Source organism: Pseudopipra pipra, chromosome 24 (assembly GCF_036250125.1).
Source record: "Pseudopipra pipra isolate bDixPip1 chromosome 24, bDixPip1.hap1, whole genome shotgun sequence".
NCBI lineage: Eukaryota > Metazoa > Chordata > Aves > Passeriformes > Pipridae > Pseudopipra > Pseudopipra pipra.
In genome coordinates, this window is record NC_087572.1 from 926,835 (window position 1) to 940,823 (window position 13,989).

The 13,989-nt window shown below is 44.4% G+C and overlaps 1 protein-coding gene across 2 annotated transcripts in view; it reads right to left on the minus strand.

Annotated features, from left to right (window-relative positions):
* Positions 1-49: 49 nt before the first annotated feature.
* Positions 50-13,989, minus strand: part of AGO3 (argonaute RISC catalytic component 3) — a 33,258-nt gene continuing 19,318 nt past the window's right edge. Inside the window, exons 17-20 of one of the 2 annotated variants that reach the window (XR_010425029.1) lie at positions 13,663-13,764; positions 12,393-12,592; positions 11,197-11,365; positions 50-10,574 (exon numbers count right to left, since the gene is read on the minus strand). Coding sequence is in view for 1 of the 2 variants with exons in the window: in XM_064634887.1 (XP_064490957.1) it covers positions 11,257-11,365; positions 12,393-12,592; positions 13,663-13,764 (411 nt within the window). In the remaining variant the exon portion in view is untranslated. Of the gene's footprint in view, positions 11,366-12,392; positions 12,593-13,662; positions 13,765-13,989 lie in introns of both variants that reach the window. The other variant, XM_064634887.1, reaches the window with a different exon arrangement.

Here is a 13,989-nt window from a genome sequence, read left to right on the forward strand (position 1 = left end):
GGAATAAATTAAAACGATGCAAGTAGAAATAAAAATAAAGTATCACAGATGCATTTCAAAAAAAATTTATTTTTCAAATGAATACGGTTCGTTTACAATACACTCAAGTTGATGGTATCTATAGCCAGCAGAGATCGATGACTGCTGTGTCCTATACACAGTCGTACAGAGGTTACAGATGCCTACGAGAGGGAAGGAACAGTGAAAGAAGTCGACATTTTACTGTGCTGGAAAGAAAGCAACTCTTGCAACAGGTAGAAAATTTTGGCAAGAACAATTTTTCCGGAAAGGGAGAAGGGGCAGAGGACACGGTTTCTGCTTAGCAAGTACATCTCAAACACCAACACGTTCCCTCCCACCCCGCACGGCTGCAGCCCACGCCCGCGGTACAAAGAGGCACACATGGTCAAGATGGTTAAGTAAAAATAAAGGCTTTTACCAGTTTGTTTGCCACCCATCTACAATCTATTTGTGCAACGTCTCAAGTCACAGCTCTGCTTTACTCCTGAAAATAATTCCCTTTTGCTTCGAAAGCCCCCAGGACCTTCACGGTGGGAACACATTCACGCTCCTGCCGAAGCAACGGGACACCAGAACAGGGGAGCAGTTACCAGCATATGAGAGAGAGCAGACACATGGGAGGGGATGGATCCCCTGGGCTGGTTTATTAGAATTTTATTGGGAAAAGGAATCCCAAACAGCATGATTTCTTTTTTTCTTTCCTTTTTTTTTTTTTTAACAATTTAAACACATGATCTTAAATACGCAAGATTTCTACGCGCTACATTTCTTCCAGCAGTTTCCAAAGCTAACCCAGCTCACTGGCCAACGATGTGTATGGCACACACGATGCCACCTGAGCCACCTTCTTCTGAAGATCCTTTCTAGATTGGCTCATACCAAATGCTACTGATTTCTGTGAAAGCTTTAAAGGACAACGTTCTTGTCCATGATCAGACACCTCCAGCCAGGCAAACAGCCCAGTTTTTCCCCAACAAGCACCATTTATCCACCACGAGGTTACCTGGGGGAGCTGAACTGCTCCCACCAAGGGAAGGGACAAGAACAACAGACAGGAGGGTCTGTACCCTGTGAGCCCAAAGCGTCACCGCATCCATGGAATGCTGATCCGCACGCCAGTGCCTGTAAACCCAACATTTCCAACCCAAAACTCGCTCTGCCAGCTCCACTGCTGTGCTGCAGCTCCCTTTTCACACCTGCCTGCAAACAGACACCGAACGCAACGAGCTAGAAGCAGGTTTTTTTCTACAGGAAAACAACATGAAGTTGTCTCAAGGTGAGATTCAACACTGAAAACTGCAAAAATCAGAAGATTTCGCTGCAAAACAGAAGTCAAGTCAAAGAAAGCTAAACACTACAGCCACAGGAGGGGAGTGATGTACAAAACTGAGTACCCAGGAGAAGCCATCCTTCGCTGCAAAGTTGCTTCCTCTCACCGAGTTTTGTGGGTGTTCAATTCTCCTCACTACCTGAAGAGCACTACTCAAGTTTCCACTTTGCTGGCACTCCATTGGGTTCCAAAACTCCCAAAAGTCCTTTAAATTCTCCACTGCTCCAGTGGGCATCACTTTGCTATTGGGTCTGAGCGGACACTAACCAGCAAGACACGGATTTTTCTATCAAAGAAACTAGTTTTGAAGATATTCAAGAGATTTGCAAGTGTAAGCATAAGGAAACTTTATTAGTAACTATTTTAAAAGCTAATTTTTGCACACCTGTATGTAAATGGGTTGTGGACCTATGATTTATGGGCCAGCATAGCCCTAAACTCAACACAGTCTGTGTATTTGTGTTGCTAGATAGTGTTACAGTGTTAATTTTTCAACTGCCAGATGTGTTTGAAAGACCTGTATACTTCTCAGCAATGAAAAAAGCCCCTCCATTTAAATAAACTTGCCTTCTGTCTGTTTTACAAGAAATGGATTATCTGAAAAGAAAGCAACCTGTCAAACATCACGGGATCGACCCCGAGTGCCTTCGGCCTCGGGCAGAGCTGTGATGGGAGGGAAGAGCACAGGCTCCAAACAGAACCAGATTCACTGCAGATGCAAACGTGCAGGAGGTGCACAGGTTTGTATCAAGCAGTTACCATTGCCACGACACAGTTCAACCCCAGAACACCCAGTAACTCACTCTCATAAGGCGACACGAACCATCACCAACATTTTCTAGGTGAAAAACGAGGCAGTCGCTTCCCCCAGGTCAGAGAGGGAACTCGCTCCAGAGCCAGCTGGTACTGGAGCTCCTGGCTGGACAACTCCCCAAAACTCAAAACTGCATCAAATAGAACCTGATGGAAAAACTCTTCCATTTTGGTCTGAAAATCCACTTTTTTTAGCAGCTTTAAGCCCAAACTGGCATCTAAGGACACAGGTGTCTCATTCTGCACAGCACACTGTCTAAAACAGGTACCTGGTGTCAGAGGACGAGGGATTGTTCCTCCCCTCACACCACTTTGTCTCTCCCAAGCGACCACATGATTCTGTTCCCTGCTGTTGGCAAACTGCTTCTTGAGGAATTATCTGTGATGTTTAACCCTCACCTCCACATTCCCACTGAATCAGAGCTCTGCACTGCTCCCCGACATTCACTGGACAATATTCCTCACATCCCTGAGAGGGGAGAAGCAATGGAGTGTATGGAAAGCTGCAGGAGCACAGTAAAGAGTGAGGACATCACTGGACAGGCAACATTCAAAGAAAGGCAGAATTAATGATTCTCATTGGATAAACACATCAAGGTTAAATTTTATCTTAAAAAAATTGCAAGTCTACCAGGAAGTAGGTTTATTTGATGACATTGTTCTTCAGAAACCACTTATTTTAAAAGCTTCTCCTCTCTGGGTAGTTCTAATTCACAAATAATTCAGGGCTCGCTTTGATTAAATAATTCAAACACAAAACCAACTCCATTCTGACCAAGGACTTCTAGCTTTAAAAACAGTTCCAGAAAAACACTAACCATCCTACCGATGCAAACACAGGTTTTTCCAGCTCTGTTCCTGGTCAGAAAAAGGCACATGCTTGCTCTCAGTGAGTTCAAGTCCAGCACAAACAGTTCAGGACCACCAAGCTCATGGCTGACGTCCCCATCAATGTCCCTGAAGGGCTCGAGCTGATCACAGCTCACCCAACACCCACCCACCTCCTACCCAGGCCTTCATTTCTACAGGCTCTTGTCACCATCACAGCCCCACCCTCAGATCCAGAGCTGGCCTGTGTTCCACACAGCTACAGCATCTCAACATGGCTAATTCCACACAGGCAGGGGAGGGAGAGTGAGCCTGGTCAGGGAAAGGGGAGGTAGGCAAGAGCTGAGGAGGAGCAGAGCAACTGTAGTGCTGCAGCAAAATTACCTCTACACCTGCCTGCTGCTGTTCCCGGGAGCCAGACACACCTCAGGGCAACCAGGAATCTGTCAGGGCTTCTGTGTTGGCTGGAGGGGTCAGATATTGCTCAGAAGCCCCTCGGGTCTGTTGGTTCAGGTGGCACCAACCTACTGGAACCTGCACCCGGTTTGATCCAAGTAAAGGAGTTCCAAGGTCTGGATAAACCACAGTTTGATTTCAGGGTGCAGCTATTCCAGGCACTGCCACCTGCTCACAGCACAGTCCTGGAGGAGAACAGGCACCGTTAAAATACACAGGAAAATGCTTTTCTCCTCATGTGATCACAGAATCAGAAAATAGTTTGGGTTGGAAAGGACCTTTCAAATGTCATCCAGTTCCAACCCAGGGACACCTTCCACTAGCCCAGGTTGCTCCAAGCCCCGTCCAACCTGGCCTTGGACACTTCCAGGGATGGGGCAGCCACAGCTTCTCTGGGCAACCTGTGCCAGGGCTTCCCCACCCTCATGATAAAAAGCATCTTAGATATAATCAGAATTGACCCTCCTTCAGTTTAAAACCATCACCCCTTGTCCTATGGCAACAGGCCCTGCTAAAAGTTCATCCTCATTGTTATCAAAGGGCCCTTCAAGTACTGAAAGGTACTGAAAGAAAACATCAGCTGTCAAGTTTTGCTTTTCTTTACTACAGGAAGCAAAGAAGGCTCTGCTGCCTCTTTATCAGTTTCAACATTCCATTTAGATTCTCCCACCTGATGATTTTTAAAGCAGTTTGATAACTTCTACTGGGCTCTGTTACTTTGAGTCTGTTCTTGCTGCCTCTTTCCAACACTTTTCTTCCTCTTGCAGAGCTGCCCCAGCAGCTGCAGGATCTCAATGTCCCACAGGTTCTCCATCTCCCTGACAAGGCCCTCCCTGTCCACCACAGCTGCTCCTTGGGGTGTTTTGATTTGCTGTTTGGTTGTTTTTTTTTTAATTTGAAGTATTTTAGTAGTGTCTCTTTTCAGTGGTTTATTAGCTCCTATTTAATTTGGATACTTTACATCATCATACACCCTCAAATGACTGAAACAGAAACATTTCTGCTGGAATTAAACCTCGTGTGCAGCAGCTCATTGACACCAAGGCAAGAGATTTATGTCCAACAGAAACCTGCTTTGTCAGGTTCTTCTGTCATTTCTTTTGATAGAAAGAAAAGGCAGCAACTTTCTTCTAAATCTCAACAGCTCCAGTATTAGCTAAATGTAGAGAGAAACAAACCAGTTCACAGGTGAGGGAGGAGATGGAGAATATTGCTGCAAACAAGCTGATGGTGCAAGATTTTTGGCCCTTTTTAGTCTAAAAGATAAAAACAGCTACTACTAAAAAGGACAGGAGACACAGTTTTGGCTCAGAACTTAGACTGAAAAATGCTTTCTAAACCCTACTCTAGTAACACTAAGAAATTGGGAATATAAAACAATTGAACATCATGGCAAGCTTAAATACCAACACAGTGGCATTGGGCACTGTAATAAGACAAGAAAGTTGGTAACAAACTACAAGAGACTCACGTCTCGAAGTTGAATCAGAAGAAATTACAGAGCAAAAAGAGTCAACTTGTGTCTGGGGAGCGGAGCAGGGGCTGCACCGCACGGTCCTCGGGCAGCGTCCCCTCCCAAGGAGGTGTGAGCACTCAGCAGGGGCACTGCCCCACGCTGGCACTCTGGGCCCTATGTATTTCATTGAGGATGTCCAGAAGCTCTGCTTGCTCCCAGAAAAAGTCTGGACATGTGCACGTTCCTGCAAAGATACCACTTGGAATCACTCAGCGAGTTCTGCGCTTAAGCTCCTGATATTCAAACCTACCCTGACTGATGTCAAGTTATTCCACATCTTAAATGCCCAACGTTATAAACAGTAATAAAATGCACAAAATCATTTTAGTTGTAAAGAAACAAGGTACCAATGAAGCCTCTGTCTATGGTGAGTGGGTTTATTGGCTCCTCTCAAACACGACTGGTTAAGCTGAATTTGGAGAAGAAAACCAAAACATTCAGAAACTTCTCCCGCCTAAAAATAAAGTGTTAAAAGCAACACACAGAGCAGACACACAGACCTATGAGCTGCACACAGACCACCAATAAATATACAGAAATATCACAAGAAAGGACGAGGCTCATCATAAAAGAAAAGTCCCATAACTGCTACTCAGACCAAAGGAAAGGGAAGTGTGTGTTTTTTGCAGGCATGTGCAAGCACATTACAGTGTCATCAAAGCACAACTTTGCTATTATTATTACTTTATGCAGCATTACAAGGTTACTGAGGTGCAGTGTTTAATAGTCTAGTCTACAGCTTTTCCTGACTGGAGGAACGCTCACCAAACTCACCAGGAACCCACCCCCTCCATGGCACCACCCACCCCCAACCCACTCCCATCCAGAGCACCCAGCTGGGAATCAGAAGGACCCAGTGATCCATGACATTCCTCCTGCACACACACAAGCCATGTGAGGACCCACCATCTCCTAAGCCATCCTTAAGACATCCTCCTAAGACATCTTTCGGTTTGTCTTGATCTTTGGGATGTCTCTACCCCTAAGAGATGACATCCTCCAGTAGCTATGGATTCCTTTGGACACTAACCACATCCCTAGAGCTTCTCCCACACCCTGAACCCCACACCCCCTCAATATGAAGAGGCAAATCACATTGACCAAACCCAGCCCAAGCCCAGCCTACCAGCTGAATTTGGTGATCGCTCCTCAATGCCTCTCCCTCCAAAGGAAAACACCTTCCTGGTTATTCTTGGTCCTGACTCAGAGAAGCTGATGCTTGAAAGTACCTAAAAGATACTATCAAACACTTGGCATTTTTCAATAATTTATCTTAAATTTGCAGCCACGTACAACTGGAAAATAAAAATCTACAGCACCATCTTCTAAAAAGGCACTTTCTGAGGACTGTCTTGCTTAAAAAAAAAATAAAGGTCATTCCAAGTTTTAAACAGTGGAACTGCTTTGTTTGAAAAGAACCCTACAGTAACGACCCGTGGCAGGTGAGGGGGTACCTCAGACAGGATCTGAAAGGCCAGGGCATGTGGGGTGCAGAGATGGATGGAGCCTCCCCAGCACCCTCATTTCTGCCAAACCCATGCTTTGATATTTTCCCCTCACAAACCTCTCGCTTACAATTCCTTCCCCTCCACATGCACCTTTGCCTAGTCAGGGACAACAGTTTGGGTTTTAGTGTCACACAGATCAGGATTCTTAAGACTCTGCTTGGGAGGTAAAATGTAGGATCCTGTATCCATCTCGCTCATACCTCAACTACAGAAAGTACAAAATCTTCTACCAGCAGAAAGCATCAACGAGCTCAAGCTCTAACCATGATATTGTATAAAAACCAGGAGTGAATTGGCTAAGTGAAGTTGGATTTCAACATGTGCCAAAATAAAAATGATATTCTGACACCCAGCATCAACCTAAAGTACCATCTTTGGGTAGAAAAAGACAGGAATCTTTCCCTTTGATTTTTTCAACAGATCCAACCAACCTGCCAGTAGCAGCCACAAAACCCCACGGCACTGAAAGGGACAGGGCATCAGCCTGGCCTGACCAGAGACCACGATGGCCATTTAGAAACAACCTCCTCTGAAAACTGAATTTACAGGTCTGACATAAATAATCTGAGCTTGTGATTTCTTGGTTATAAAAGTGCTTCGAGAAAGGTTCTAAACCCTCAGTTCAAAAAACAGGGAAAATATCAGAACAGGACAAGATATGAAGAAAGTGTAGAAAAACAAAAGGCCTCAAGCTTGAGCTTGGAATTTCACCAGAGTGAACTTTAAGACTAGTAGAACACCAGTATTTGTAGCTGGAATTTGTACAGCAGATGACTGTCTGGTATTTCACGTTGAGCATTTTTTAGGACAAGAATTCATACATGAATAAGTGAAAATCATTGAGGACCAAGAGCATCTTGAAATAATTTGACTGACAGCTTCCAGAAACCCATTTAACTCCTGAAAACCCATTTCTGTGGCCAAACAAACTTCCAGAAGGATGCTGGAATGAACCCTATAAAAATAACTTTTGGACACGTGTAACCAGATGACACATTGAACAGTGACACAGCGATCCTGAGGCAAATGACCACGGCTGAAATCCCTACCAAGGAGAAAAGGCGACTTAGGGAGTCACTCGGTCTGTCTGCAGATGTCACAAGTTTAATGCCTCGACCACAAAACATTCCAGGGTTCCCTCCAACTGTGGATCTACCAGTGGCCAGATGGCAGGATTGGGCACAGCTGGCTCCAGGTGAGGAGGGGCACTGATGGCACCCCAGGGTCCATCCCCATGGCCAGCACCATTCCAGCAATACCCTACAGCCACTCCTGGCCCAGCCCTGGGGCTGCTCCCACCACGGGAGCACTTAGTGGCACTTGTTAAGTACAAGTGAGGTCTCGGTGTCTGAGGAGCCGGGAACTGCTTTTCCCGACAGGCATAAACCCGGTGTCTGCAAAGCAAGAAGAATCAGCCTGTGCCCACGTCCCTCTCTGGACTATCCACAGCCAGCTCCCACCAGGAGAGGGGGGATCTGCTGTGCCACTCAAGATTTCCTCAAACGGCACATAAAATCTGAGAATTTTTTTTTTTCTTTTTAAAGGAGAGCAGGTACAAAAATAAAAGAAATCCATATACTCTGAAAATATACTGGAAACTGCCACCACAGATGAGGTACCATTTATCCCGACCCCCCACCCCCAAACTGCAAACATCAAAATATATATGTTTTTAAACAAAAGAAGAATATCTGGCTATTTAATCTCAGTTAAAATGACAGCACCCTTTGTTACACTTGATATTTCACACCATTATTTCTCTTTTGAAAAAAAAAACCAAGATATCTAACTAACCTTGATTCCTTGCTTTTCTCCTCATTCCTTAGTGCAGTAATTGTCCATCTCCATTTAAATAAATATAGCAGCTACAGCATCATTAATGTGTGGCCCTCACAACGTCAGTAACTTGATATCGTAATACAAAGAAGTATCGGCACTTGACGTAGATATTTGCAAAACCAAGAAGAGAGATTAAAACTTCCAAATACTCTTCACATGAAAACCAGGTACAGCGTTACCTTGACAACTGAAGTCACTTTGCCAATGAAGGTTCTTTAGTTTTTGGTGAAAGCAGCGAGCAAAAAAGCTTCTCGAATCCGAGTTGCCGAGCGTGGGTGGGATGAGAAGCATCCAGCAGCTTTGAAAGGAGAGTCAAAAGGCTTTGTAAAAAGGAGTTTTCACCTAGATGCCAGAACTCCACAAGAACTCCTTGTAAAACAGAGAATTTAAAAAAAAAAAAATAATTATTTTAAAACAAATTTCTGTAAAAAGCCTAAGCTGGACCTGTTACAAACGGCACCGGTGGAAGCTTTAGGAGAAAACTGTCAGGTCACAGACTGGGAAAAACATCTGAGAGACTTACTGAGAAACCACCTTGCTCAAAGGACTCTGTCCCACCCACCTCCCTGCACCAGGTTTCTCTGAAGGTGCTGAGAGGGAACAGCCCTGGCTCCAGGGGTTCCTGATCCCCTGGGATCTGCTGAACCCCCCAACCACCCCCCCCTCCTCTCCGAGCACCCCCAGCCCTGCCCACCCTCACGACTGTTTTCAGTGCAATTTTAACTTTGCCAGGTCAGTCTGTTTCCATTATTTTCCTTGATTTTGGGAGATAAAATAAGTATCTACACTAACTGTTAGTAAAGCTCTTGTGGACAGTTGTGAGCAGCACTACGGACATTTCCATACAATATACAAATGCACAAAATACAGTACTTGGTTTTCTGGCAGAAAAAAGGGAGGTTCATGCCTGGTGAAGCAAAACGGGCTCAGATTTTAGGCTCAAAATACAGTATATTGGCAAACAGTGGATTTGGTGAGAAAAGAGGAGAGAAGCTACTTAGACCAACCCACTGGTTTTCATGTGAGAGCAGGTGGAGGTCAGGAGGGCTGGGATCACAGCAATGCCCATACAAACATCTGCAGTAAATATACTATGAACCAGTGCAAATAAAAACAGTCAAAAATGCAGTTCACGAGTTTACAAAGTGCAAAACTCCCCAGTCCCCTCGTTGAATAAACGCTTGTCTCTGACATCTTAAACATTGGTTTTAAAGTGGAATGAAAGAGTCTCATCGGTTTGATTCACATTTCAGCGATTTAACATGTTAGAACTATCCCAGCCCTCTTTATTTGCAAAGTGAAATGAAGTTACCAATAACTTAATTTTAAAAGGAAAGTCATTATCAAAGAGGAAAAAAGCCTAAAAACTTTTATTAATTCCAGACATTTTACTGATGTCAAATAGGTTTAACTAAGCATGTAAAAACTGAGATCTTAATACAAAACCCTTTCCATTTAATTCAAATATGCTCCACATTTCAAAGCCAAAAATAAGGCCAATTCCTTTGTTAAATCAAAAGACTGCAGCGACAAGTAAAGCTTGCAGAAGTCTAGAAGCATTTTTGTAATTTTTTTTTTTTTTTGATTTAAAAAAGGAAAATTCAAGATTCCTTCTGACTATAAAACTTTCCTTTCAAAATTAAGGCTTTTACTTTGTCCTTTTAAAATCCTGGAGGTGTCCATTCTCCCACGGTCCGTGGTACAGACACTGCTTCAGTACAGCTCAATGGACACAGTTTTTCTTTAGAACGCTTATTGCACTAAAAGATAGCAAAACAAGTTGTCAGTTTCTTTTTTTTTAAAAATAAACATGGTTACACTTCTAAAAAATAAAAGTTGATGTTGACCACATGTTCTGTAATAATTAAATTAAAGCATTATTATTACTCTAATAAATATAAAAGAAACAAAAGGAAGCTAAACTTCAAACACACATACATATGAATCACATTAAGGTGTGAGAGGCAGCAAGTAAACTAGCAGGTTTCTTTTTTTTTTTCCAAAAAGACCTTAGCTCTAAAGTTTCAGTTCTGGTGGTTACTGTACGTCACCCCAGCAAACCTGGGACGTTGGATCTCACGTGAAGCTTCAACAGATTGGACTTGCCAGATAGGAAAAATTGAAACTTTCGGACTAGGTGAAACAGCAGCTTTAGTAAATTCCCCAGGGAGCAAGAAGAGTTGGGTCACTACTGCCTGCACATGAACCACGAGCTTCTTGGATTGCTTTTGAAAGGGAACTCTTGGAGCTGAGAGCTCCAAAGCTGTGAGAAAAGACACAAAGGCAGCCGTTGGCTAAATTAGGTTCAAATTATTGGATTAGTGTGCAAAACTTCTTCCCCCCTCTCTGTTTCCTAGCTAGTGCTGCACATTCCAATGCACTCGGATATGTTCACATTCGAATGCTCGATGGCAATACTGGGAGAAAGATTCCTCAGCGCACGGGGGGTAAAAACTTAATTATTTTCTTTTTTTTGCACACTTCCCTCCCTCCAAACAATCACTGTGATTGTTCCTAAAAGGTGGTTTGCTTTTTGTTTTTAAATTCCACGACAGATTTTAGTTTATTATTACTATTTCTTTTTTTTTTTTTTTTGCAACAATAGTTGTGCTGCCGAGCAACTTGAGGTAAAGGCAGAAGAGGGTTAAACTACGAGAAATAATAATTAAAAAAAAACAAAACAAAAATGACGGCGGCGCTTCCCACAGGAGCCCGCCCCAAAAAAGCAGTTGGCTGGTTTCATATTGCATAATAGTGCTGTGTTCCTGGATGAAGTAAACAATCTTCCTCGTGTCAATTTAAGGGTGAGCCTCTCGCCCCCTGCACAGCGTCAGCTCCAGCACGATGGGAGGCACAGCCCCTAAACCAACCCCCTGGAAACATACATTGTATGTGGCTTAAGTTCTCAAGTTCTCCTCTCGGTGAGTGTCTCCCGGGTCGTTGACTTAAGCGAAGTACATCGTGCGTAAGGTGTCTTGGTGAATCTGTACAGCCTTCGCCAGGGCCTGGGGGTCTCGCCCGTTGCTCTGTCCTGACACGTGGCTCCCTTCAGCACTGCAGGGAACGAGGGAGAGACAGGCAGGGCTGTAAATTGTATTAATTTGGATCAAAAAGCTGCTTTTGCATCTCTCCCGACAGAATCGCAGGATCACTGAGGATGGAAAAGACCTCCAAGATCAGAGTCCAACTGTGCCTGATGCCCACCTTGGCCCCCAGCCCAGAGCACTCAGTGCCACGGCCAGGCCTTCCCTGGGCACCTCCAGGGGTGGGCACTCCAAACCTCCCTGGGCAGCCCCTTCCAACACCTGACAGCCCTTTCCATGCAGAAATTCCTCCTGATGTCCAACCTGAGCCTCCCCTGGCACAGCTGGAGGCCGTTCCCTCTCCTCCTGTCCCTTGTTCCCTGGGAGCAGAGCCTGACCCCCCCCAGCTCCCCCCTCCTGTCAGGGGGTTGCAGAGCCAGAAGGTCCCCCCTGAGCCTCCTTTTCTCCAGGCTGAGCCCCCCCAGCTCCCTCAGCCCCTCCTCATATCACTCTCCAGACCCTTCACCAACGTTCAGCAGAGCAACACAGCACCAGGAAGAGAACTGAATACTGAGGACAATCAACTCTTCTATTCACCCAGCAACCTCGAGGCTTTTCACAAATCCCTCCACCGTGGCTGCTCAGCTTGTTCATCTAAAAATAAGCCTGTTATAAATATATTGATGGCTTGAAGGTTATAAAATATTTCTGACGTACGGAGTTAGATAAGTGGAAGCATTTAACATTTGGTTCATTCATGGCAACTCCGATCCTAAAGCAAATTACTAAATGCGTTGCTTGATTCCCTCAGACCACGTCAAAGTCATAACAAAACACTTCAGTGAACTACACTTGATTCTTTCAATCTGAGTGTTATTCCACAGAATCCACCAACCCACCCTGGCCTGATGCAGAGCAGCAGCTGTCAGCAGTGATGATCTCAAAAACTAAACGCAAACCCAGGTGGTTATTTTTTTTTAACTGCAGTCAGGTGGCTTTAGGCCTGACAGTGGAACAGAGGTCAGTGGGGACACACACCTGAGCACACAGTCACTTACCTGTCGTGTTCCTTGTCCACGAGGTGGTACCTGGCCCGGAATGCCACCAGGTGAGCGTAGTAGGCCGGGGCTGGGATGGACACGGAGCGGGTGCAGCGCACGTAGGTGTGGCACAGCTGGTACGTGAGGAGCTGCAGCTCATCCGCTGTGAAACAGTTGTCATCCCACAGCACGTGGTAGTGGGAGGGCCGGCTGGTTCCCTGTCAGAGGGGAACATCCATTCACTCACCTGGTTCCAGACAAACAAGTCACACCAAGTTCAGAAGGGGTCAGACTGTCCTGTCTGAACTCCCACGGAACAGCAGCTGAAGAACATTCAGTCTCATGTCAGCCCTAAAAGCACTTAAAGATGAGTAAGTAACATTTACCTGATTATACTGCTGTAATTATTCTTGCTTGGATAAAACCCCACCTGCCTTCTACATTACCTTCAATGATCTACACCTGCTCCCAACACGACCAAACCATGATTACACCACTTCTTACCCACCTTCAGTTAAACTGTTTCTCACCAAGACACATTTCCCAGAGAAATAACTGCTGCTTTTACTTCTTTGCAATTCCTGAGCATCCTAATTTCAAGTATGAACACTAGAAACTACAGTTAAATCTTACACTGCACCTGAATTAGGTCAATAGTTGTGCTTTAGCCAGGCAACAAGTCTCTTTTCAAAAAATGTATTGAAAGCATAAATTTACTTGCGGCCCTTTTGTGGCTTCCTGTATTAAAATATAAATTAAAATGAGCTGAAACTACATCTGGCAATTTCTGCTTCAACTTATATTGATACAATTCTTTTTTCCAAAGGGCCAAAAAACCAGCTTGCCCAGACCTAGGGACAGACAAAAAAACATAGCAATGACTCAAAACTGGAAAAGAAATCATGCCCATCCAACCTAAACAAAACTCATTATAATGTTGTCACACTTACATGATAAAAATTAAGGAGTTAATTTTTTTCCATTTTAAGCAATATCCTGATACAAGTAGCAAGTTTTATTTTCAGAAATAAAAAAGGTACAAAAAAAAAGTGACCCCTTTAAAATAAACTTTAAAAAGCATCACTTACCATCAGTGCAAGTTTAAAGGTGCAGAAGATACCACCACCTCTTAAGCAAATAACACTTAGTCCCAAAATAATGTGATATCATATAAAACTGAGATAAAATGACATTTCCCTCCCAAATAACTGTTTGCAAACAGGGGTCGCAAAACGGAGAAAAACAACACGTTCTAAATTCACATTTACTTACAAAGAAGCAACTGTACCTGTATTCCAGCATGGCTACAGAGGTAAAAATCGAACTCGTAGGGGTGTGTAATGTCTGTATCTACAGTTGTCCCCGCTGGAATATTGCCACTCCGTCCGACCTGGGGAAAAGGTTTGTTAAGTGCGGCCTCAGCTGTTCTTACAGCTCAACCCTAATGGAAAACACAAGTTTCTATTCACCACTGGCAAGGGTTTGGTGCAAGAAGTGCCTCAGGAATGTGCCACTAGAGCAGCCTGGGAGGTTTGACAAGGACACTGGATGGCTCTCCAGCACCTCAGCACTGCACCTACAGCACTTCAGAGCTTTCCAGCTCAGCCTCAAGAGC